This window comes from Salvelinus alpinus, chromosome 27 (assembly GCF_045679555.1).
Source record: "Salvelinus alpinus chromosome 27, SLU_Salpinus.1, whole genome shotgun sequence".
Lineage (NCBI taxonomy): Eukaryota > Metazoa > Chordata > Actinopteri > Salmoniformes > Salmonidae > Salvelinus > Salvelinus alpinus.
In genome coordinates, this window is record NC_092112.1 from 34747009 (window position 1) to 34774234 (window position 27226).

A 27226-nucleotide genomic window follows, 5' to 3' on the forward strand; every position below is an offset into this window, starting at 1 on the left:
ATATGACTGGGCAGGAGAGCAGCCATGGGTGGTCCTGTGAGGGCATAGGCCCACCCACTGGGGAGCCAGGCCCAGCCAATCAGAATGAGTTTTTCCCCACAAAAGGACTTTATTAGAGACAGAAATACTCCTCAGTTTCATCAGCTGTCCGGTTGGCTGGTCTCAGATGATGCCGCAGGTGAAGAAGCCAGATATGGAGAACATTGGCTGGCATGGCTACACGTGGTCTGTGGTTGTGAGGCCGGTTGGACATACTGCCAAATTCTCTAAAACGACGTTGGAGGCGGTTTATGGTAGAGAAATTAAAATTAAATTATCTGGCAACAGATATTGTTTAGTGGACATTGCTTGCATTCAGCATGCCAATTGCATGCTCCCTCAAAACTAGAGACATCTGTGGCATTGTGTTGTGTGAAAAAACTGCACATTTTAGAGTGGCCTTTTATTGTCCCCAGCACAAGGTGAACCTATGTAATGATCATGATGTTAATCAGCTGCTTGATATGCCACACCTGTCTGGTGGATGGGTTATCTTAGCAAAGGAGAAATGCGCACTAACAGGGATGTAAACAAACAAATTTGTGCATATTTTTGACAAATAAGATTTCATTGTGTATGGAAAATTTCTGGGATCTTTAATTTCAGTTCATGAAACATGGGATCAACACTTTACATGTTGCGTTTATATTTTTGTTCAGTATATATAAATTGTGAAGTATACATAGTGAAGAGAACAGGTCCCAAAATCGACCGCTGTGATACACCTATTTGTACCTCAAGAAATTCAGACTTAACCCCATCAATTCTATTCATAGGGTATAGAGTGCCATTTCGGAAGCAGCTACAGAGAGAGGTGGTGGGTGTATTGATTGGTTAAGTGAGGCTAGGGGATGTGCTGGAGTTAATACCTTTATCCATCCAGTCGGGAGCAGAGAGCCAGAGAGCCTTTCGCTCGGCACACACTTGCTCACATCATTGATCCGGTATGTTAAATAAAATATAGAACCCACTTAAGACAAATTAAGGCATGTGGTCAAATGCGGTCAGGGCTATAGGGGAGTCAGTGGGTAGAGAGTGTTTTAAGTTGTGTTTGAATGACCCCTCAACCCGCGACTGATGTGAGTGGGGTGTGGGGAGAACTCTCAGGCCAAAATGGCAGTTATTAAGAGGGGTGAGAGACCTCTTCAAAGAGGAGTGAGAGAGAGAGAGTGAGAGTGAGAGTGAGAGTGAGAGAGAGAGAGAGAGAGAGAGAGAGAGAGAGAGAGAGAGAGGAGAGAGGAAGACTTGACAGAGGTAGAGAGAGAAGAGAGAGATTTGGTGATCGCTTGACTGACAAGCGCTCAATAGGAGATTCTGACCAAAACGTCATGCTGATAGACACACAAAAAATACATCTAAATGATGTCCTTTCACAACCAGTATACAACCTGACTGTGACAACACAAAAGACGTCACCCTGACGTTATTGCAACCAGTTTTGCACACTGGCATTACTAGCTTACGTACCAGTTTGGGGGTGGACTCACAATATCACTCAAGCACAGCTCAAGGTTTTTCCCGGACGATTATGGTTAGGGATAACGACACGCACTGTAATCTTGGGTTATTACACGGTTAAAAGGGAAGTTTATGACTTTAATTTGACGTTAGATGGTTCCTCACCCTGAAAGTAGTCTATGGGCCTGGAGAAACTAATCCATGGTTCAGTTCTCTTAAAGGGATACTTTGGGATTTTGGCAATGAGGTCCTTTATCTACTTCCCCAGAGTCAGATGAACTCGTGGATACCATTTTTATGTCTCTTTGTGCAATTTGAAGGAAGTTGCTAACTAGCGCCAGCGCACTAGGTAAGTAGCATTAAAGTAATGACTGGAAGTCTATGGGTATCTGCTCTGGGTAAAACTACCTCTACCTCCTTCCTACTGCACATAGATATAAAAATGGTATCCACTAGTTCATCCGACTCTGGTGAAGTAGATAAAGAAAATTGCCAAATCCTGAAGTATCTCTTTAAACAGCCACCACAAACTCAGCTAACATAAGCCACTGCTAGCGAACAATCAATGGAAGTGATATGAGCAATTGTGCATTTACCAAAAGACTATGGAGTTGATTTGGCAATGTAATCTGGACTCACCACTGTCCTTGTCCTCTGCGATGCACTCATGGATGGACTCACTGAGCCCCAGGCTAGCCGCGCTAGGCAAGGGACCCAGGATGGAAGCCAGGGAGGGGCCTCCTCTGGGTGGTGGATGTGGAGGGGGTGCCTCCTCTGTCACTCCTTCTCCCCCTCTTTCGTCCCCTTGCTGCTCTCCCTGGATGACCTGGCAGAGGAAGTCCTGGTTCAGGTGTTGGGCGACTGCCTCCAGCTCTTCGTCCTCCTCGGGGTCCACCTCCCTGGGGCTGGAGCACGAGGCCTGAGAAAGCACCTCGTCCAGCGGGTCTGAGGGTCAGAGTGGAGAGGATGGGTCTTGGGGATATATACAGTACATACACATATTCAGGGATTGAGTCACATAGGTGTTATGTGCGTAGCTGTACTTTAGACACACATACACACAAGCATGCACACACACACACGCTGCTCTTTTCAGAGAATTCAAAATGACAATCATCCGCAGTTCTCCGCCTGCCATTTTCAAAGGGCAAAAGTGTGACCTCATGACACTGATGAAGCACCTTGTCAGAACTGACCTACAGCGTCGCCTTGATTAAAAAAATGACAGAAGTCACAGAGACGTGCTTCTTGTTGAGTTAGTAAAAAAACACACTAAAGGCAGTGGGCACACACACACATACGCACGCAAACACACATCCACACACACACACACACACACACACACACACACACACACACACACACACACACACACACACACACACACACACACACACACACACACACACACACACACACACACACACACACACACACACACACACACACCTATTTCTTTGGCATATGCAGCGTAGATCCCTCTGAGCTTTGGCCTGCTGTTTTCCAGCTCCGTCTCGATCTCGTCGCGATACAAACTGATTTCACCTGCAGGGGTAGAGAGACGGTGAAACTGAGATGACCCTTCACATTACATTGTTTGTTTTCACATTTACAATTCTCCCAATCCTACAGTGCCTCCAGATCTTAGTTGATCACATGCATTTCATATGACATTTTACATTTCATTTCCATTTTCCATTCATTTTCCATTTCATTTTATATCACAATTATTTTGATGAGATTTTTGAGTTTTATTTACTTACAAAATGCTCAAAGATCTAATCAAAAACGCTCACAGACTTAAAGTTCCAAAACTTTGTGGTTGTAGAACGCCTGCGCTGAGGCTACCTATTACCACAATATAAAACAAACATACCTTGAACTTCATCCAGCTTTTTGGCTAACTCCTGTTCAAGCTAAAATGGAGTAAGGGAGAGTCAAAGTGAAAAAAACTATTGACGGGATTCAGTCAATTGCAGATTTATGGATAGTGCTTTCAGAAGTGTATTGGAATTGCACAGTGACATGTTCTGGATGGATGAGTTGACACTTGATATGGAAACTGGCAGTCTGGTCACACCTACCAGATTACTTCTCATCCACGTTTGTGGTAAGAACTGAACGAGTCACGCCATGCAATGAAAAGTTTCTAAATCAAGTGTCAACTCCTTCCATCCGGGCCACGCTTCTGTGCAAATCAAATGCACTGAGATATGATTGACAGGGCAAGCCAGCCAATGCCTGGCCATCAATTCCATCTGAGACATGCTGCTGTGCCAATCAAACACACTGACAGGTGATTGATAGGGCAAGCAAGCCAATGCCTGGAAAGAGTCAGATAACATACCGCCTGCATCTTGACCTTCCTCTGTCCAGCAGTGAAAGAGGGTGGGTCACACTCCTGCTCCAGATCCACCCGCATGAACTCATCGATGGTCAGCTGACTGGTAGGAGTGTCCTCGAACTCTGTCAATCTTGACAACAGAAGGAGAGGCGTCACTATCTGGTTAAGTTACAAAGGACGGATGTGGACATTTTCTCTATACACACTGATGATGGCCTAACAGCTGAAATATTTGTATTTTGCTCTTGTTGCATTCAAATAAAAGCAATAAATAACTCTGAAAATCAATTTCTTTCTTAACTCAAACCTTACCACCAACTTCAAGCCTTAATTTAACCATAACCCCAGAGCTTGCGTGGTCATCTAGCAGTGTATGTGTTAGGGTGTGGGGTTAGGGAAAGCATAGGCCTTTACCAACAGTGTATACCAACAGTCTTCAATGGACCAAACTGCATTTGCCAACATGATGGGATCTACTAAGCTACAGTAGGCTAGTGAAGGTTTAGTGGATAGCGAGAGGATATGAGCCCTGTCCAGAATAGGATTCCAGCCATGACAGAGACATGCCCTTATCTGCTCCACTCCTTAGCTCGTACCTTTTCCTCAGTGTGGCCTCGCACACTTTCACCACTCCGATCACGTCCTTGACGGTGCGGCGGAACTCGTGCATCCGGGCAGCCACCAGCAGGGCTGGGGAAGAAGAGGGGATTACACTGTGATCAACCAACCAACACACACACACCTCTTTTTCACCCACAGAAGGACACACACACACACACACCTCGCTTTTTCACCCACAGAAGGACACACGTGCATACGTCCACATGCACACACGCACACTTTTAAAAGCTATTTAGAAAACAGTGTATACTACCTAAAACACAATCAAATAAACACACACACTGTATAAACCATATTTCTGGGTTGTGTAACTTCCAAAGATACTATTGGTATTGGAAATGGGTCTCAACTTGACTCAATAGTTTCTGCACCAGTGAAGTTCTACACTGGCATACCGCTCATCGCTTTTACCTGTTCTGCAAGTACACGTTTTTTCTTCCCTGTGCGCCACCTCCGCTATGTTTAGCCAGCATTAATAAAATGAACGCTTGTCTTGATCAATATGCTCCTTTGAGAGGTGTAGGAGTTACACAACGGCCCAGTCTTTAGCGTGTCGCAGCAGAGGTTGTCCATAACACATGACAAAATCTTTATGTACTGCTTATAAATGCTGTATGCATGGGTTATGAATGTGTAATGAAGTCCTTGTGTAGGCACAGTACCCTTCACATGAAGTGTGACCCTCCTTTTTCTGCTGTGCGCTAGACTCACTTCGTTAGATTGATTTAGGACTTTAACTTCTTTGGTATAGGGGGCAGCATTTTCACTTTTGGATTAATTTCGTGCCCATAGTGAACTGCCTCCTACTCTGTCCCACATGCTAATATATGCATATTATTATTACTATTGGATAGAAAACACTCTGAAGTTTCTAAAACTGTTTGAATGATGTCTGTGAGTATAACAGAACTCATATGGCAGGCAAAAACCTGAGAAGAAATCCAAACAGGAAGTGAAAATTCTGAGAGTGGTCGTTGTTAAAGTCATCGCCTATTCCATTCCATGTAATACATGGATCTGTTTGCACTTCATAAGCCTTCCACTAGATGTCAACAGTCAGTAGAACGTGGAATGAAGCTTATGCTGTGTTGTGGGACCGGATGGGAGGGGAATGAGTCAGTGGTCTGGCAGATTGCCAGTTCTTGGTCCCCGCTTTCCTCATTATATCGTCTTGCGTTCCATTACTTATAGAGACTGAAAAGAATTCTCTGGCTGGAACCTTATTGGATATAAATGATAACAACATCCTGAAGATTGATTCTCTACTAAGTTTGACCAGTTTATTCGACCTGGAATATAACTTTTTGAAGTTTTCGTACGACATTTGCCTGCATCTGCGCGAGCGTTTGGACACGTGCACTACACATGCTAGCAAATTTAGCTAATTGGACATAAGTAATGGACATTATCGAACAAAACAACGATTTATTGTGGAACTAAGATTCCTGGCACTGCATTCTGATGAAGATAATCAAAGGTAAGGGAATATTTATGATGTAATTTCGTATTTCTGTTGACTCCAACATGGCGGAGAAATGTTGTTACTATCTGAGCGCCGTCTCAGATTATTGCATGGTGTGCTTTATACGTAAAGTTTTTTTTAAATCTGACACAGCGGTTGCATTAGGAACAAGTGTATCTTTAATTATATGTAAAACATGTATCTTTCATCAAAGTTTATGATGAGTATTTCTGTTATTTGACGTGGCTCTCTGTAATTACTCCGGATATTTTGGAGGCATTTCTGAACATGGCGCCAATGTAAACCGAGATTTGTGGATATAAATATGCACATTATCGAACAAAACATAAATGTATTGTGTAACATGATGTCATATGAGTGTCATCTGATGAAGATGTTCAAAGGTTAGTGATTAATTTTATCTCTATTTCTGGTTTTTGTTACTACTATCTTTTGCTGGGAAAATGGCTGTGTTTTCCTGTGGCTATGTACTGAGCTAACATAATTGTTTGATGTGCTTTCCCCGTAAATCCTTTTTTAAATCAGACATGTTGGCTGGACTCACAAAATGTGTAGCTTTAATTTGGTGTCTTTCATGTGTGATTTCATGAAAGATAGATTTTTATAGTAATATATTTGAATTTGGCGCGCTACATTTTTTCTGGATTTTGACCAAGTGGGACGCTGCCGTCCCACCTATCCTAGAGTGGTTTTAAGCGTAAACTTTGACTAAGTGAAATGTTTGCTCCCAACAAAAAAAATCCTGAGGGAATACAATTGAAAGCTAAAAAGGGCAAAGGAAGGATTGAGGGATGAGTATTAACATAATTGTCAATAGGGACAGTGTCATGTTTTAGCTTTTGTTTTTCATACAGAGAGTTTTCACTTGGTATACCGTTGAAGTCGGAAGTTTACATACACTTAGGTTGGAGTCATTAAAACTCGTTTTTCAACCTCCAATTGACATCATTTGAGTCAATTGGAGGTGTACCTGTGGATGTATTTCAAGCCCTACCTTCAAACTCAGTGCCTCTTTGCTTGACATCATGGGAAAATCAAAAGAAATCAGCCAAGACCTCAGAAAAAAGAATTGTAGACCTCCACAAGTCTGGTTCATCCTTGGGAGCAATTTCCAAATGCCTGAAGGTACCACGTTCATCTGTACAAACAATAGTACGCAAGTATAAACACAGTGGGACCACGCAGCCGTCATACCGCTCAGGAGGAGACGCGCGCTGTCTCCTAGAGATGAATGTACTTTGGTGCAAAAAGTGCAAATCAATCCCAGAACAACAGCAAAGGACCTTGTGAAGATGCTGGAGGAAACAGGTACAAAAGTATCTATATCCACAGTAAAACTAGTTCTATATCGACATAACCTGAAAGGCCGCTCAGCAAGGAAGAAGCCACGGCTCCAAAACCTCCATAAAAAAGCCAGACCTACGGTTTGCAACTGCACATGGGGAATAAGATCATACTTTTTGGAGAAATGTCCTCTGGTCTGATTAAACAAAAATAGAACTGTTTGGCCATAATGACCATCGTTATGTTTGGAGGAAAAAGGGGGAGACTTGCAAGCCGAAGAACACCATTCCAACCATGAAGCACGGGGGTGGCAGCATCATGTTGTGGGGATGCTTTGCTGCAGGAGGGACTGGTGCACTTCACAAAATAAATGGCATCATGAGGTAGGAAAATTATGTGGATATATTGAAGCAACATCTCAAGACATCAGTCAGGAAGTTAAAGCTTGGTCACAAATGGGTCTTCCAAATGGACAATGACCCCAAGCATACTTCCAAAGTTGTGCCAAAATGGTTAAGGACAACAAAGTCAAGGTATTGGAGTGGCCATCACAAAGCCCTGACCTCAATCCAATAGAAGATTTGTGGGCAGAACTGAAACAAGTGTGTGCGAGCAAGGAGGCCTACAAACCTGACTCAGTTACACCAGCTTTGTCAGGAGGAATGGGTCAAAATTCACCCAACTCATTGTTTGACCCAAGTTAAACAATTTAAAGGCAATACTACCCACTGGGAATGTGATGAAGGAAATAAAAGCTGAAATAAATCATTCTCTCTACTATTACTCTGATATTTCACATTCTTAAAATAAAGTGGTGATCCTGACTGACCTAAAACAGAACATTTTTACTTGGATTAAATGTCAGGAATTGTGAAAAACTGAGTTTAAATGTATTTGGCTAAGGTGTATGTAAACTTCCGACTTCAACTGTACATGCTTAGTACTTTTGACCAGTGAACCAGTATCTATACCCTAATGCTCTGTGCACACTGGTTGGGACTGCAATAAGTAGGCCAGACCCAATCACTTGTTTCCATGCGTGAAGAGACAAAAGAGGCTGTTGTGCCATCACCGCGTTGCACTGGCGCACACTTTTGTCGTTCTAAATCTGAACAGACCTCACGGATAGAGGAGAAGGCGTTTCTGTTTACAGCTCCTCTTCCACCGACAGAGGACAGAAGCCATTTAAAGCAACGTGTCCTAGTCTAAACTTCTCCTCCTTTGCTCCAAATACTTTGAATGATTAATGAATAAATTATGAATTATTTAGATATCGCAGCAGGCAGCAAATATTTGGGAGGGAAGGCGGGTGGCAGTAGCGGTTGGGGGGTTTGAAGAGCTGAACCTTACACTTGAGGAGGAAGCTTGTTGTGCTATTTATTCCTAAATCATGGGATCTTGCTGACTCCAGAGCACAGAATAGAATAGAAGCTTAAATGCACTGCTTTAGGGGTTTGAGGGCAGAAGGGTCTCAAGCTGTTAAGTTTTGAACACTGTGTTCTTAGACTCCAGGCTAGGTACTGAGTAGGCTTTACAGCTTTTCATGACTGTTGCTTCTCTGCCACCCACAGCACATTCATAACCCACAGCACATTCATAAACCACAGCACATTCATAACCCACAGCACATTCATAACCCACAGCACATTCATAAAGGACTATTAACTGTCACTTCAATCTTTTTTAAATGTATTTTTTAACCTTTATTTAACTAGGCAAGTCAGTTAAGAACAAATTCTTATTTACAATGACGGCCTACCCCAGCCAAACCCGGACGACACTAGGCCAATTGTGCGCCGCCCTATGGGACAGCAGGATGTGATACAACCTGGATTCGAACCAGGGACTGTAGTGACACCTCTTGCACAGAGATGCAGTGCCTTAGACCGCTGTGCCAATTGGGAGCCCAATCTTAAGACCAATGTTTCAGTCACAAAGACAGTTGAATCTATGGTTCTAGCATCCTGTCTTTTTTTTAAGTGTTATGCTGGCACTTTTGGACAGGAAGTCTTGCGTAAGGACAATTGCGCCGAACAAGACCTTCAGGTGGAGAGACTGGTCACTCCAAAGGTCAGGCCACGTACTAAAGTTCATCCCCATGGCAACCAACGTACCTGCTCCACACAGCCCAGAGGGTCTGCGTCCCGTGTGCATCCAGTCCCTCTTCATCCTCTGTAGTAGGCGCAGTGCCGTCATGGACACCTCATGGGTCTTCTCTCCAAATTCCAGCATGTGGGCGAAACGAGGGATGTACAGGCAAGGGTCTTGGGGAAGGACGAGAGCAAGTTAACAATACAAATATGTAACATCATAAAAATACAAGGAGGACGAAGGCACTCTTCATTAGGGATGTGCCGACCTGGCCATACTCATATTCATAATCGTATCTGTAAATTGACAGTTGATCGGATGTTACTCATGATCGGAAATATAATAATACCTAAGTACAGTGCCTTCAGCAAGTATTCACACCCCTTGACTAAAATAGATTTAATAGAGTACCACAGTATGAGTCATAATACCCATAAAACCTAGCAGTCAAACAAGGAAATGGTTCCAATAGTTTTTCCAATGAATAGTGGGAAAACGATTGGAACCATCTCCCTGTTTGATCGCTAGGATTATGTGTATTATGACACCTCCACTGTGGGGCTCTATTGTCATTTTTTGTCAACGATCTACACAAAATACTCTGTAATGCCAAAGTGGAAGAAAAATTCTAACATCGGACAATAAAACACTAATATACAGTATCTCTAATAAATAAGTATTCAACCCCCTGAGTCAATACATGTTAGAATCGTCTTTGTCTTTCTGAGTAAGTCTTTAAAAGCTTTGCACAACTGGATTGTACAATATTTGCATATTATTATTTTCAAAATTCTTCAAGCTCTGTCAAGTTGGTTGTTGATTATTGCTAGACAGCCATTTTCAAGTCCTGCCATAGATTTTCAAGCCAATTTAAGTAAAAACTGTAACTAGACCACTCAGGAACATTCAATGTCATCTTGGTAAGCAACTCCAGTGTATATTTGGCCTCGTGTGTTAGGTAATTGTCCTGCTGAAAGGTGAATTTGTCTCCCAGTGCCTTTTTGAAAGCAGACTGAACCAAGTTCTCCTCTAGGATTTTGCCTGTGCTTAGCTCTATTCTGTTTTATTCTAAAAAAATCCCTAGTTCTTGCCAATGACAAGCATACCCATAACATGATGCAGCCAGCACCATGCTTGAAAATATGAAGAGCGGTGCTCAATGATGTGTTATCTTGGATTTGCCCCAAACATAACGCTTTGTATTCAGGACAAAAGTAAATTTTTTGAAGTATTACTTTAGTGCCTTACTGCAAGGATGCATGCTTTTCCATCTTTTTACTCTGTAATTTATGTTAGTATTGTGGAGTAACTACAATGTTGTTGATCCATTGTCAGTTATATCCTATCACTTCCATTAAACTGTAACTGTTTTAAATCACCATTGCTCTCATGGTGAAATCCCTGAGCGTTTTCCTTCCTCTCCGGCAGCTGAGTGAGGAAGGGCGCCTGTAGCTTTGTAGTGACTTGGTGTATTGATACACCATACAAAGTGTAATTACTAAGTTCACAATGCTCAATGTCTGAACACTGGTCTTACACATAATGAACATTTTATGATTCTAATTCCCACGTAGGCAGGAAATTAGAGTAAATACATTTTACCTCAACTATGGCGTGGGGTTGGAGTCAATTCCATTTGAATTCAGTCAATTCAGGAGATGAATCAGAAAGTGACATTTTAAATTCTTAAATTGACATTTCAATTAACTTTCAGAATTTATATGAAATGAACCCCAAATCTCATTTACATACAATTCCATTTGCAACATAACAAATGCTTGGCAGATTACTCTAAACTCGCCACTGGAGCCAAGGTTACTGAAGGGGTGAGTGACTGTTATGAAGCAATAAGGTGAGACAGGCTTTTGCTTAAGGGCTTGAGGTAGTGTTATGTCAAGAAATATGATTCCATAAGGGCCTTTTTTTTAAGTACAGTGTGGCTAATGAAACTGCGAGTTTAAATAGGAAACTGGATCTGGTGAACTCATACCCCCTATATACCATAAAATAACAGACTTCAATTTGAGTTTTCATCAGTACCTTTCACTGATGTCCTTTCTACTCTATAAAAGGAGCTTGAAGAAGATGAAAAGACATTCAGCAACTCTTGGTAGTACAACGGCAGATTTGGCTGAAAAATATGTATTTTTTTGTTAAAACCAATGCGTTTTGGCAAATGTCATGGAATTAATAAAAGGTGTTGAAAAGCACAGTTTTGAGTCCTCATCATCGGCTTCAGGGCAAATCTGGGTCTGTTTTGTAGAGCAGTGCTGCTCTGTGGGGACTGTTGTTCTCTGTGGGTGTGGTGTCACACCAAGGATATATGCCCAGTATCTTATATAAAATGAGTGAGAGATAGTGTCACCTAGATCTAGCTAAGTCCTTGGCAAACTGTGTAGCTGTCCCACCAAGGCGTAATATTTCCCTGCAGTCCCTATTCCAGTGCCTATTCCAAGCTATGGCCCACTTTATAAAGAGCAACTGGCATACTAGGCAATATAACCAATCAGAGACCTCCTTTTATTTGAATCATTGCACATCCTGAGGGTGACCATTTTGAATCTATTTTCATGTTCACTCTGTTGGTAATGTTTAGAAATTGGATCATAATTCTAAAAGTAGCAGAGATGCTACTCTGGAACTTTGATAAGCCCATAGAGTTTATGTTCAACAATATATCGAAAAAAAATTGCAAGATAAAAAAAATCGATATAATATAATTCAATATCATGTTTACATTTTTCAATAATCATAAATTAATGATCTTCTCAGGAACTTTTATATATGTTTTTTTGCCTGTAGTTCTAAAAGTAGCGCCCACGAGCCATAAGTGGCCCCCCGAAAATTGCGTACTACGTCACAAATGTGCATATCTGTGCACCACGTCATTGCTCTCTCTGTACTCGCTCAAATGTGTGTGCGTCTTGCTAGGTGCCACTAAAATCAAATCAAATCAAATTTTGATTGGTCACATACACATGGTTAACAGATGTTAATGCGAGTGTAGCGAAATGCTTGTGCTTCTAGTTCCGACAGTGCAGTAATATCTAACAATTCCCCAACAACTACCTAAAACACACAAATCTAAAGGGGTGAATGGGAATATGTACATATAAGTATATGGATGAGCAATAGCCGAGCGGTATAGGCAAGGTGCAGTAGATGGTATAAAATACAGTATATACATCTGATATGAGTAATGTAAGGTATGTAAACATTATTAAAGTGGCATTGTTTAAAGTGACTAGTGATCCATTTTTTAAAGTGTCCAGTGACTGGGTCTCAATGTAGGCAGCAGCCTCTCTGAGTTAGTGATTGCTGTTTAGCAGTCTGATGGCCTTGAGATAGAAGCTGTTTTTCAATCTCTTGGTCCCAGCTTTGATGCACCTGTACTGACCTCGCCTTTTGGATGATAGCGGTGTGAACAGGCAGTGGCTCGGGTGGTTGTTGTCCTTGATGATCTTTTTGGTCTTCCTGTGACATCGGGTGCTGTAGATGTCATAGAGGGAAGGTAGTTTGCCCCCGGTGATGCGCAGACTGCACCACCCTCTAGAGAGCCTTGCGGTTGAGGGCAGTGCAGTTGCCGTACCAGGCTGCTCACCTCCTCCTTGTAGGCTGTCTCGTTGTTGTTGGTGATCAAGCCTACTACTGTTGTGTCCTCTGCAAACTTGATGATTGAGTTGGAGGCGTGCATGGCCATGCAGTCGTGGGTGAACAGGGAGTACAGGAGAGGGCTGAGCACCACCCCCAGTGTTCAGGGTCAGCGAAGTGGAGATGCTGTTTCCTACCTTCACCACCTGGGGGTGGACCGTCAGAAAGTCCAGGACCCAGTTGCACAGGGCGGGGTTGAGACCCAGGGCCTCCAGCTTGATGATGAGCTTGGAGGGCACTATGGTGTTGAATGCTGAGCTGTAGTCAATGAACAGCATTCTTACATAGGTATTATTTTTGTCCAGATGGGATAAGGCAGTGAAGAGTGTGATGGTGATTGCGTCATCTGTGTTCCTGTTGGGGCGGTATGCAAACTGAAGTGGGTCTAGGGTGGCCGATAAGGTGGCGGTGATATGATCCTTGACTAGCCTCTCAAAGCACTTCATGATGACAGAAGTGAGTGCTACGGGGCGGTAGTCATTTATCTCAGTTATCTTTGCCTTCTTGGGTACAGGAACAATGGTAACCATCTTGAAGCATGTGGGGAGACAACAGACTGGGATAGGGAGGGATTAAATATGTCCGTAAACATACCAGCCAGCTGGTCTGCGCATGCTCTGAGGATGCGGCTAGGGATGCCGTATGGGCCAGCAGCCTTACGAGGGCTAACAAGTTTAAATGTTTTACGCACGTCAGCCACGGATAAGGAGAGGGGGGGATGCGCAGTCTTTGTTAGCGAGCCGTGACGGTGGCACTGTATTATCCTCAAAGCGGGCAAAGAAGGTGTTTAGTTTGTCTAGATGCGTGACGTTGTGTCCGTGATGTTGCTGTTTTTGTTTTTGTAGTCTGTGATTTCCTGTAGACCCTGCCACATACGTCTCATGTCTGAGCCGTTGAATTGCGACTCCACCTTGTCCCTGTACCGGCATTTCGCTTGTTCGATTGCCTTGCGCAGAGAATAACTACACTGTTTAGATTCAGCCATATTTCCAGACCTCTTTCCATGGTTAAATGCGGTGGATGGCGCTTTCAGTTTTGCGCGAATCCTGCCATCCATCCACAGTTTCCATCCATCCATGGCGAGGGGCTGAAGCTCATTGGCTAAAACTCGAATTACTAAATAATTGGCCCACATGGGGGTAAATGTAGGGATTTTGTGGCTAATTGAGGTAATATAGTAATTCTGCTGATGAATTATGCATGTATGAACTACATATTGACACATCCAGCCTAAAGTGGGAGGTTTAAAAAATACTTACTAGTCGCCAAAGTACCGGAGCATGTCTTTAATGTTAGAAAATTGTTATCGAAATCAAAATACTACTTATATTACAAAGCAAGCGGTAAAGCTTTACATGACAACAATTTTCACTTTGTAGTACGTACAGATAAAACATTATGGCATTTTAAAGGAGGCCTGGGTAAGGGCAAATTGTCACAAATAACTCAAATTAGCCTAATTATTTTTAAATAAGATACAAATGTCAAATACTGTATATCTCAACAATCCTTCCTCCAAAGAACAGTTCTATGGATTTAAAAAATGATGGGATTTTTTTTATCTACTTCCCCAGAGTCTTGCGGAACTTGCGGATACATTTTTATGTTTCTGCATCCAGTAGGAAGGAAGTTAGAGGTAGTTTTGCGATGCTAACTAGCGTTAGCACAATGACTGGAAGTCTAAAGGAACCGCTGGCTAGCGGATCCTGTAGACTTCCAGTCATTGCACTAACGCTAGTTAGCAATTGCACTAATGATAGATAGCAATTTCCTTCAAACCATATACAGAGACATAAAAACATCTGACTCTGGGGAAGTCGATAAAGGGCTTTATTACTAAAATCTTGAACTATAGCTTTAAGTACTATGTAAAAACATGTTATACAATGTTGTTACTAATATAATTAGAGTGTTGCTACACAGGTTTAAGAGCAACTTAATGTAAAGTGTTACCACTTGATGATACAGAAATAAGAACAGTAGCTCAATTCGAAAGCTTCTCTAATAACAACCCAACAGAGATAAATACTAGTCTGGTCCCTAATCTGTCATTGTCAAGCCAAACGTGAGTAACAAGGACATGGCATGATGGCACAAACAGACAGCACTCAGGCTAGATAAATACTAGCCTATGATAACAATTTCCACAGTGGTTTATTGATATCATCGGATTGACCTACTGCGGATTTCTACTGTGCTATCTTTTATCATAATAGACATGATTGTAATTATTGATCTGATATACACTAAGTATACAAAACATTAAGAGCACCTGCTCTTTCCATGACAAAGACTGACCAGGTGAATCCAGGTGAAAGCTATGATCCCTTATTGATTCCACTTGTTAAATCCACTTCAAATCAGTGTAGATGAAGGGGAGGAAACAGGTTAAATAAGGATTTTTAAGCCTTGAGACATGGATTGTGTATGTGTGCCATTCAGAGGGTGAATGGGCAAGAAAATATTTAAGTGCCTTTGAACGGGGTATGGTAGTACAGTAGGTGCCAGGTGCACCGGTTCGTGTCAAGAACTGCAACACTGCTGGGTTTTTCAAGCTCAACAGTTTCCCGTATGCATCAAGAATGGTCCACCACCCAAATGACATCCAACCAACTTGACACAACTGTGGGAAGCATTCAAGTCAACATGGGCCAGCGTCCCAGTGGAACGCTTTCGACATCTTGTAGATTTCATGCCCCAATGAATTGTGGCTGTTCTGAGGGCAAAACTCAATATTAGGAAGGTGTTCCTAATGTTTGGTACACCCAGTGTACATATCATATCATACATATCATATACATTTTGCTCCAAGCAACATTAGCACCGAAGCAGACATTTCAAGGAAGTCATTCACAACAAAGAATAATGCAGTTTCAATGAAGAATGAACCCCAGGATATGCTCCATATTACACTGGAATTGAAATTGATCTGGAAGTCACTATTTCATTGTAACTGCATGGATAATATAATGTATGTGTGTGTCAAACTTTGATTAGAGAGTGTGATGAATGGTAATGGGTTGAGAAGGATCTTCAAACAATAGCAGAGTAGTGTAAGTCTACTGGGCGGCTGAGTGCCAACTCTGGACTGGATGACCTGAGTTGCCTCCCAAATGACATCCTATTTCTGATATAGTGCACTGATTTTGACCCCTATGGATTGACAACTCAAATCGCTCAAAAAATTTAAAAAAGGGCTTTCTAATTAGCCTTCTTAACTAATGACAGCTTATAGCCGACATAACAAAACAATACCTTTACATTCAATATTGTTTAGATAATCAAATAGTTTAATTGAAACTTAAATAAACAATTTCCAGGATCGAAAATAGGCTGCAAAAATAATTTTATTTAGTAGGCTTTCACCAGCTGCACCGGTTTAAACATGATATGGCCTGCATAGCCTATGGACTAAATCATGGATTTCAAACATCTGGCCCACGGGTGGTTTGAGTAAAAAAAAAAAAAAAAACGTTTTATTTTTTAAATGTTTTTTTGGGGGGGTGGGACGGCCTCAATATACTTTAAAATCACTAAAACCAAATCGAACTGTGTAGAGATGATAATGGACCTTCATTCATACAGTTTCTTGACTGTGTCCTCGCTAATAATCCTCGCTAATAATCACTGAAATGAAAGCTAGACAGACAGTAAAGGAGCATCGAAAATAAAAATGTAACTGACACTCCTCGTGTTAATGAAGGAAAGCCTGAATTAACGTAATAATTCACTGATAATAAACTGAATTAGTCTATCGTAAATAAATACCTGCTTGGAGACTGTGTATCCATCTACCGGGTTGTTGACTTTGTCCACAATGACTCGTAAATCCTTCCAAACCAAACCGGGGATTTCACTTGTGCAGGACCTGTTTCCAAGATGGTGTATTTCATAACATTTATTTTTACTTATCTGGTTACGTTAGGCTAGCCAGGGAAAGTAGTCTAAACTTGACAACGTATTCTCACGTGGGGGGGGATGAAACATATGTTCTAGCACTACACAAATAATGGACAGTTCCTTGATCCATTGCGTATACTGTACTGTATGTCTGCCCCACCGCTCACAGAATGGAATTCACAACACAATGCAACACAACAAGCTCCTGGGTTTGTAAAAAAATATTATCTTGATTTAAAACATTTCCAACCTTCAATATAATTGTTCTGAACCATGAACTGACCCGTGGGTTGAAATAATGTTTTCCTTACACCCACCAAATTATTTTTCTGTAGGTCAATACTTTACTCTACTATGCTGTGCTCTACTGTACTGTCCAATCATGGACTTGTCGTCTATGTTTTGGCCAAATCAAGTCCGGACCAAAAAACAACGTCTATAGACGTTGAAATCAAGGCCAGGGCAGACGGACCAAATGTCAATGTATTTTCCAATGTTCATGGACGTCGGCGTCGAACTGTGCTCACTGGGTATCAATTGCCAACCATTAAACGATGATGGATAGCCTACTATCAGTGGCATTGATGTAGCCTATTCTTGATTTAGCTTCCTCTGCATGCCACTGTTTAGAATTTAGAATAGACAATAACAAGACCACTAGATCTGCCAGGCAAAATGCCATTGTCTGAAATGTTATTAAGTATAAGCCGCTTACTTCTGGACCCGTCCGTTTTTAAACCACTTCCGAACGATTCCATTTTGTAGCTCCGTGGCCCTCTGTTGGAAAACAGGGGAAACTGGCCTGGGAACAGGACAAACAGTTGAAGCCCAACCCCCCTCTCTCCCTACCGTTTACCAGTCCTCCGGATTTTAACATGGCTCCTGGCTGCGAACAAGCTTCCAGTAACCGAACCTGAACGTTTTTCTCTGTCAATCGACCGTCCCGCATTTCAATCAGGTAAAGATATATTAACTGTTCGTTCGTGGGGTTACCCACGAATGGAAATGTTGCTGAATCGAACGCTATGGTTGGCATCACTTCGACTGTACAGCCTGTGCGATTAGGGGAAGACATTAAAGCAGATATTTTCTGTGTAGCCTACTTCGTCTTCTTAAAAATGCACCGATTCGAGAGCAACATTTTGGGCTCATATAACTTGAAATTGTGTACATTGTGTCTAACTGAAAGACTGGCGATTGCATCTCACAATTTTATTCAAATATTTCAATACAATTTACATAATTGTGCAAGCACTTCGCTTCATTTGTTACATGGAACGCAATTAAAAACGGCGTCCGTTTGACGAGCCATGTCCCACACTGTCAGCAAATTAATTGTTTCTCAAGTAGGCTTTAGCACCTTGAATATGCTATAGCTTGATATGCTCAGCAATGTGCTCTATAAAACAAACAGGATATATGGCTGTTCAATCCAGCTTTCCTGGAGCGTGTTTTGGTTCATAATTCGTAGTTTTCAAGTAACTTTGTGCAGTAAACTATTCCTGTGGCGTACAAACCAGATGTATTTCATAGATAGGCTACAATGTAGAATATATCATACGTTATCTATAAACCAAAAGCACAACTGGGGCCTCTTCTGACGTAAATATGCCTGAAATGAAACATATTGCTCCCATTTATGTGGGCAATTTAAGTAGTGACGTGAACGTTACGGTAAGGGTTAACTCTCTTGCTCGGATCTTCGCCGTGTAATATTGTACAGATCAGCTGTGGGAGGCGCCTACGGAATACTGACGTGCAAAGGCATTAGTGAATCTGATTTGTCAAACTCGAACTGGGCGCCCGCCCTCGATACACAAAACTACAGTACCTACAGTCATAAGAGTAGAATGATTGTTGGCACAGGGATGGATCACGTACCATTTGGATAATAATTTGAACTCGCGTCCGCCTGGATATCTAATAATTGTGACAACATCGTCGCCGCAGTGGAATTATGCAACATTGTAACACTTTGTAACAGTTCGCCCTGGGTGCAACGTGGATGTGATTATTTTAGAGGGGATACATTGTCGCTTAAAAGGAGGACGCTATGAGATAGATGAAATTGTAACCGCTGGACGGACACCTTGATGTTGCTGTACAAATATTTTCAGGGTGCGTAGGGGTTCGGTTTATAAACGTGGTGTTACATTATGTGGAATTATTATTTTTTAAATCTGAACGGTTAGACATACTTATTTGCACTTTAAATGCACGTTGCCTTGTCAAAAGGTTGATAGGTGGATTTGTTTTCTGATGCCAGAACCCCCAGATTGCCTGTATGGCCGAATCATGAATTTTTTTACATTTTTGCTTTTGCTTCCAGAAACCTTAAAAAGGACTAAAAAGAGTGGGAAGCAGTCCGGCAAGCTGCCAGTATGCTATGAAATCGTGACTTTGTCCGTGAAGAAGAAGATGGCTGCAGAACTGTACCCTGCCAGCTTAAACACCAACCTACCCAACAGCAACGGCGCGGTAGTGACTGCAGCCAGCAAGAAAAACATCGTTCAGGTCACCCAAGCTGTGACCGTGCCGACTACGACTGCCACTCAGCAAAATATCAACAACAACAACGTCGAGACTACCAGTTGGCAGTCCACTCACCCGACATTGCGAGAAAGGTATGTCAAGCTTCAGTTCTCGTTCTATTTTATAATGCAAACATTATATTATGCAAAACCTTGCGTAGTGATTGCCCCTCCGTGATTAAAAATGCCATCGATTTAACGTGGCGTGTACGACGCCGAATGGATGATATCATTTCTTATTTCGCTTCTTTCAGGAATGCCTTGATGTTCAATAAAGAACATATGGCCGATGTTCATTTCATTGTGGGTCCCCCTGGTGAATCACAGAAAGTTCCAGCGCATAAAGTAAGTGCACTTTTCTTCTGCGCCAAAGTCTCAGCGTGTTGGCTCTGTGTAGATTAGAAGTCTGAAGCAGTCATGTAGGCATATGTATAGTAGTAGCCTACCATGCTTTTCCTGCCCTTGTGGCCCATTGGACACTGGATTTTCTATTTGTTTTATGAATTACATTACACTGTCATATAATTTACATTTAAGTAAATATAAGCACAACAACTGTGTAATATGCACATGCTTTATTAAAAATGTATCCCATTTTGCCAAACAATATGCATAGCCATATTGAAATAACCCACTTTCCCTCTTGTGTTTACAGTATGTATTGGCGGTGGGCAGCTCCGTTTTTGGTGCCATGTTTTATGGAGACCTGGCAGAAGGGGAGTCTGAGATTCACATCCCAGATGTGGAGCCTGCTGCTTTTTTAATTCTGTTAAAGTGAGTAACACATTACATCATCTCTGTGTAAGACTTGCTTATGCATTTCAGTCCTTTTTGTCAACAAAGTTGCCATGCTTTTGTCATATAGCCAATATATAGGGGCGGCAAGTAGCCTAGAGGTTTGAGAGGCAGGCCTGCAATCTGAGGGTCGCTGGTTTGAATCCAAAGTTTCCTATATAGTGCCCATCAGCAAGGAACGTAACCCTATAACTTCATTTAAACCCCTTGGTGTGATTGTTTGTTGTCAGGGGGTTGGGTTGGACAATAAAGTATTTTTTCATGTATTGCTGTGGTTGGGGTCAATGTAATGTACAATCAGGATATTAATTGAATTGGCTCATTGAAATGGATTTGGGCCCCAACCCTGATCGATTGGATGTTTAGCAATCGTTCTATCATACATTGTGATGGTGGATGTGGTTATAATGGCTAAAATCCTCACTCCCCCCCCCCCCCCCTTCTTCCAGGTATATGTACAGCGACGAGATTGAACTGGAGGCGGACACGGTGCTGGCCACTCTGTACGCCGCCAAGAAGTACATTGTGCCTGCCTTGGCCAAGGCCTGCGTCACTTTCCTGGAGACCAGCCTGGAGGCCAAGAACGCCTGTGTGCTGCTCTCTCAGAGCCGCCTCTTCGAGGAGCCAGAGCTGACACAGCGCTGCTGGGAGGTGATCGACGCCCAGGCTGAGCTAGCCCTCCGCTCCGAGGGCTTCTGTGAGATTGACCTGCAGACCCTGGAGATCATCCTGCGCCGTGAAACGCTGAACACGCGCGAGGCAGTGGTCTTCCAGGCGGTGCTGGAGTGGGCGGTGGCTGAGTGCCGGCGCCAGGGTCTGGGCGCCACGGCACGGAACAAGCGGGCGGTGCTGGGCAAGGTACTGTACCTGGTGCGCCTCCCCACCATGACTCTGGAGGAGTTTGCTGACGGTGCGGCACAGTCTGACGTGCTCACCCTGGAGGAGACGCACGACATCTTCCTGTGGTACACGGCGGCCAACAAGCCCAAGCTGGAGTTCCCGCTGGCTCAGCGGACAGGCCTGACGCCGCAGCGGTGCCATCGCTTCCAGTCATCGGCCTACCGGAGCAACCAGTGGCGATACCGGGGCCGCTGCGACAGCATCCAGTTTGCCGTAGACAAGCGCATCTTCATTGCCGGCCTGGGCCTGTATGGCTCAAGCGGCGGCAAGGCTGAGTACAGTGTCAAGATTGAACTGAAGCGACAGGGTGCCACGCTGGCGCAGAACCTCACCATGTTTGTGTCGGATGGCTCCAGCAGCACATTCTCAGTGTGGTTCGAGCACCCGGTCCAAGTGGAACAGGACACCTTCTACACGGTCAGCGTCGTGCTGGACGGCAACGAGCTGAGCTACTTTGGGCAGGAGGGCATGACTGAGGTGCAGTGCGGAAAAGTGACATTCCAGTACCAGTGCTCCTCGGACAGTACCAATGGGACGGGCGTGCAGGGGGGGCAGATCCCCGAACTGGTCTTCTATGCATGAACCCTGGGGTTTGTTTGTAACACATCCCCTCCCCCTGTGTGGAAGTGCATTCTACCACTGGATTCGTTGAACATGCTGGGGATTATTAGAGGGTCCAAAAGCAAAAGAGTTCCTTTGCCTTCTTCAACAATGTAGCAGCAGTGAGAAATTATGTAAATGAAAACATGCCTGTTAGTCCTTTGACAAAATGTTGAGTGATAGAATGCTCTTTCCATTTTTATTTATTGAGATAAAGATACAACCTATGATTTTAACTATTGAGCGCTGTGGCATGCAGCCTGGTGTAAATATTACAGAGAAGTTGTATTATTGCACTCCTACTGGGCCACTCCCTGTTAGCGTGTTGTTTTTTGTAAATAACTTGAGGCTAATTTGTTTACAGCTTGAGGTTGGCTGACAAATGAACTGTCTTGTATTTAGTGCGCAGCTTAATGGAACTGCAGAACATAAAGAAAACGTTTTTGTGACTCAAAATCAAAGGTGTTGATACTTGTTCTTTGGTAACACGCCCTGAGATTACATGAGAGTATGCTGTGAGACGATGAGAGAGAATTAGGGGTCACCAGGGAACCATTTTCTTACATAGCGTCATCTCCACCTCTTCCAGTAGCAAAATTACGCATACCATGTAGTCTGGAGTTTGAAATACTCAGTCATGTATTTTTTGACACAAAATGAGGCGTAATGGAATTATGACTCTTTATTATGCTGCAGCATACTCAATTTCGAATAGGCCGACAACCTCATATAGTGAAATGTTATTGCTTTAACAGTAAAATCGTGTTTCGGCTTGCCACTTGTGCCTTTTTAGGAGGGTTTGATCACCAATTTAAACTTGAAAGGCAAGTGACCTTCGCACAACCCTGACAAATCACAACGGATTCATACGTTTCTCTCACGCTGTGATTTCAAGTGTTCCACAGGACAACATAATCGCTCTGTAATCAAAACAGAATAATTTGCATAAATTGCGGAGGCGACGAAGCGACTCGCAGTGCCCTTTTTTCCTGTTTCAACCAACACTTTTTACTCACATCTCCAACATATTCAGGGTACTGTCTGGCTCATCTTTCTGGTTGGGTGCCACCTCTCAAAGTTGTTAACTGAAATTGGGAGATGGATTTGAATTCAACCCATTGAAATGTGCTTGCAGTGCTTTCATCATTCTAATGAGGGGTAAACACTAGAGCAAGTTGGAGATGGTAGAAAGGCAGACTTTCTGCTGACAGGCAGCTGGATAGGAATTACCTAGCAGGGAAGACACACTGACCTGCTAATCAGGGCCCATATTCACAGTCTGAGTGCTTCTGACCTAGGATCAGTTTAGCATTTTTGCCAATATGAATTTATGGACAGGGGGGAACATTAGGGTAGCCTAGCGGTTAGAGCATTGGGCCAGTAACCGAAAGGCAACTTATTCGAATCTCCAAGCCGACAAGGTGAAAAATCTTTAGGTGTGCCCTTGAGCAAGGTACACATTTTTCCAGGTTCGCCGTTGATAATGGCTGACCCTGGCCGTGACCCCTCTGAGGTTGTCTCAGAAGGAGTTGGGATATGCAAAAAACACATTTCCAATTCATGCATATAATACATGTGTGAAATAGGACAAATATAAGCACCCACCAAATGTATTATTATTATTATAGATCAGCACTCCTCTGGGTCTGTATTCAAAGAGCATAGGAGTAGGAGTTCTGCTAATATAGGATCAGTTTTTCCTTTTAGACCATAATGAATAAGATTATATGGGGGGTTATAATTCGTGGAGGGATTTATTTTTGTTTTTTGTTCCTTTTTGTACTTTTTTTAACCCCTTTTTCACCCCAATTTCGTGATATCCAATTTGTAGTTACAGTCTTGTCCCATCGCTGCAACCTCCGTACGGACTCGGAAGAGGCGAAGGCCGAGAGCCAAACATGACCCTGCCAAGCCGCAGTGCTTCTTGACACACTGCTCGCGTAACACGGGAGGCGGCCACACCAATGTGTCGGAGGAAACGCCGTACCACTGGCGACCATGTCAGCTTTCATGCGCCCGGCCTACAGGAGTCGCTAAGGAGCGATGGGACAAGGACATCCCGGCCGGCCAAACTGTCGCCTAACCCAGACGACACTGGGCCATTTGTGCGCCGCCTCATGGGTCTCCCGGTCGCGGCTGACTGCGACACAGCCCGGTATCGAACCCGGATCTGTAGTGACACCGCTAGCACTGCGATGCAGCGCCTTAGACCGTGGGCCACTCGGGAGGCCCTTCTTGGAGGGATTTTAAGTCTATTAACCCCAGGTTGTGTACTTGGGTGATTACCTCGTTTACTCTCTGTACCCCTCTCATTACATTAGTCAGATGAGAACGAAGCAGAAATGTTGATCTTTTACGGGAGGGGATGGGAGGCGGGCATAAAATGACTGCATAGCAAGTCGTCAAAACACTTGAAAGGCATGGGGCCACAGTGCCCCCACTGGTCAAATTGTAAAATGAGGTACTGCACTTGCCTTCACAATGTGTATTCTATTCAAATGGAAAAGTCTTAAGGGAGATCCTTGGGACGTCCAACTCTTGACTTCACCCCATTGAAGTTGAAATTTAAAATGGTTAGGGTTCAGGGTAGGGATGTCCCAAGGGTCCAACGGCTGCTGGCATATGTAAAAGTGCAAACACTCATATGGTCTGCATATTTCTTGGCAGGGTGATACCAAAGACGGTACAGAATGAAGATAGGCAGAAACTGCTTCGCCAACAGAAATCCCCGATCATACTTGACATTGGCGAGCTAAGCTCATGCGCAGAAACACTTCATCGGGTAAAACAGTCGTCTCGCGCCGAACTGCGCATGTGCAGACCGGCAAATCAAACAAATCACTCCTATATAAAGTTGTTTTTGACTAAAAAGTTTGTCACAATGAGGTTAGAGTAATAACATGTTCAACCTACTTGAATCTAGGTTGTGCCTTTTAGATTTCGAGAAACAGCTATGGAAGATTTTTTCACTTCTCTCCTTGACTTCTCATACCCCAAACCCCAGCCTGGTCTGCTTGGTCTGCTTCGTAAGCGTTCCCGGAAGTCTCTTGATGTTGGGCCTCGGGGTTTAGAAACTCTGTGGTGATTCACTGTGATGTGTCCCATCCTTCAATAGTTTCTTTCCATTCCTAGAAGATGACTCATCTATCTGTTATCCAGTCTTCCTTCAGTGACCATAATTGAAATTAACTTGATATGGAAGGTATTGTTGGTCATTTAAAGTGTAGGGACATAAAATAGCCTTTTAGCTTTCAGTTGGTTTGTTAAAGAAAGAAAGAAAACAATGAGTGAGATACATTTACAATCGGAAAGGATTGGATAGCTGTAACAAACAAGGCAAAGTTCCACCCAGCCTATCAGCAGTGAAGCAAGTACCATATTGCTTATACCTATCCAATCCCTTTCAGATCTGACCAAGTACTCACTGGCCAGGTTGGAGGGCTATGGATCGATTTTGGAATTCAGCCCTTGAGCTAAAATAAGGAGTAAGGTGACGTTGCCCCTAGACAATGATCTTGGGTCAGTTTTAAATTTTCCCCACTAATGGTTAAGGCTAGGATAGTGGAAACTGATCCTAGATCTTACCTATTGCTGGGGAGTTGATGCAGAGCTCTCGAGCCAGCAGGAGGAAGGTCTTCCCTAGGATGTACACGTTCACCTGTAAAGCGGAGGAGAGTTGGGCTCTGTTCCAAAACTTTAAGAACGCATCCTTCCTGCCGGCCTACCTTGAAGAAATTCCTGATCGGATTGGTGAAAGCCATGTTATTTAACTTTTACCCACACCTATCAATTTGTGTTAGATCTGTGATTACATCAATGAAAGAATGCACATCCTTCCCGTCTCCCTTCCTTGAAGAAATCCCTGATCTGACGTGGCTGGATTGGTGAAAGCTATGTGTTAGAACCGTTGCTTAGACCTATCGATTTGTGCTAGATCAGTGATTATGTCAAGGAACGGAGGAAGGAAGGTTGTTTTTAAAGTATTCAAACAAGACCTTGGCCCCTGTTCCAATCATTTTGAAACACATCCTTCCTTCCTTGAGGTAATCAATTATCTGTACCTACATGGGTGGATAAGTGATGGTAATGTTTCCAATTACTTTGTCCAATCAAACCTTGGCAGATCAGTGATTTCTACAAGGAAGGAAGATTGCTTTGCTGTCAGCTAATTATCATTTAAAGCTTAATAGTTGCAGTCATATGAAAGTTAATTCAATTTCAAAGCAGCACAATTTAGGAATTGTATATGGAACTGGAGTAGGTAGAGAAAGTATGTTTATATTATGTTCATAGATATAAAGTGTGTAGGGGGGTGAAGGGCACATTACTCAAAACCCTTCTACCCTGTGCCTTAGCCCCCAGTGTCATGAGAAGTTGCACACACTCTGTACATACTGATCTAAGGTCAATTTTGTATTCCCCGGGTAATGGTTAAGGTTAGGCTATGGGGTGCATCAGCTGTTCCCAGATCAGTGTCTATGGGCGACTTAGGACCCACTCGGTGGACCAGGGCCACATAGCACTGACGATTTTGTAGCCTGGTCTTAAATCTGTTTTGTGCTTTCTTGTAGAGTCATATGGTTGTTGTTTGGCATCAATGGCATGACAGCCACTATGGGAGTGGGCTATATAGCACAAACAGATCTGGGACCACGCTAAGGATTCAGTGCATTGGTGGCATATTTCTGGAGAGGCTCCACCCTTGCCACCCTGGCCTGACCACGGCCTTCCAATACCAAACAGGGGTGAGTCTAGGGTGGGGGCCGTGCTCCCAGGACAGCTGGCCTGGACTGGGGGTAAAAATATTGCACTGCGCCAGCTGTGTCGGATAGAAACGCTTCCCCCAGGGACCCAACAACTGAACATTAAATTCCCTGCATTGAATTGACATACTCTTTCTGTACTCTAGTGGCTAGATACCCCATGGGAAATTAGGACTTTGTTCTTCATACATTTAATTATGTTTTGGGAGCTGAAATGAAAATGGTTTGGTTATGACGGATCTGAGATTTAAAATGTCCTTAATCTGCATATCATTTGGTTTTTCATTTTTGGTAGGCAGTTCAGTTGTTTAATTTGGTGGTCAGCTGACTTGCTTGTGTCACACTCCCTGCAGACCACATCATTCATTGTGATGAGGCTATACCCAATGGCATTAGTATGTGGATATCACATATCGCCTGGGGCCGTATGTTTTAAGCATCTCAGACTAGGAGTGCTGATCTAGGATCAGCCCCCGCCCATGCAATCTTATTCACTGTAAGCTAAAAGGATCCTAAATCAGCACTCCTGCTCTGAGACACGTCATACATACAGCCCCTGGGTCAAATACATATGTCAAATATTTGAGAGCTGTGCATGATTTAGTCTGTGCTGTATAATGGATCCAATGGAGTAGTCCCAATAGTGACACTTTATCAGTAGTTAAAGGCAACCTTTACCTTACTTCCCTGAATGTTTGTCCTGCGTGGCTACATTCCATTTCTCTACCCCTCTCACAATGTCTACACTCGAGCACTACCCCTTATG

At 43.1% G+C, this 27226-nt stretch overlaps 2 protein-coding genes across 6 annotated transcripts in view; one reads left to right on the forward strand and one right to left on the reverse strand.

Annotated features, from left to right (window-relative positions):
• The window catches only part of brf1b (BRF1 general transcription factor IIIB subunit b), a 134034-nt gene that overhangs the window by 73395 nt on the left and 33413 nt on the right, over positions 1 to 27226 (reverse strand). For all 3 annotated transcript variants that reach the window (XM_071370415.1, XM_071370414.1, XM_071370417.1), the window contains 7 exons: positions 25283 to 25355; positions 9344 to 9493; positions 4438 to 4531; positions 3845 to 3971; positions 3374 to 3413; positions 2947 to 3042; positions 2137 to 2442 (listed from right to left, as the gene is read on the reverse strand). In XM_071370415.1, the coding sequence (XP_071226516.1) occupies positions 2137 to 2442; positions 2947 to 3042; positions 3374 to 3413; positions 3845 to 3971; positions 4438 to 4531; positions 9344 to 9493; positions 25283 to 25355 (886 nt within the window). The remainder of the gene's footprint in view (positions 1 to 2136; positions 2443 to 2946; positions 3043 to 3373; positions 3414 to 3844; positions 3972 to 4437; positions 4532 to 9343; positions 9494 to 25282; positions 25356 to 27226) is intronic.
• btbd6b (BTB (POZ) domain containing 6b) lies at positions 17354 to 22153 on the forward strand. Of its 3 annotated transcripts, none has more exons than XM_071370420.1 (5): positions 17354 to 17829; positions 19201 to 19495; positions 19657 to 19747; positions 20058 to 20176; positions 20647 to 22153. In XM_071370420.1, the coding sequence occupies exons 2-5, from the start codon at positions 19290 to 19292 to the stop codon at positions 21677 to 21679; spliced, it is 1449 nt and encodes a 482-aa protein (XP_071226521.1). In that variant the 5' UTR covers positions 17354 to 17829; positions 19201 to 19289; the 3' UTR covers positions 21680 to 22153. The 3 variants fall into 3 exon arrangements, with proteins under 3 accessions (XP_071226521.1, XP_071226520.1, XP_071226519.1); XM_071370419.1 differs by lacking the exon at positions 17354 to 17829 and adding an exon at positions 18112 to 18989; XM_071370418.1 differs by lacking the exon at positions 17354 to 17829 and having other exon boundaries at positions 18112 to 19495.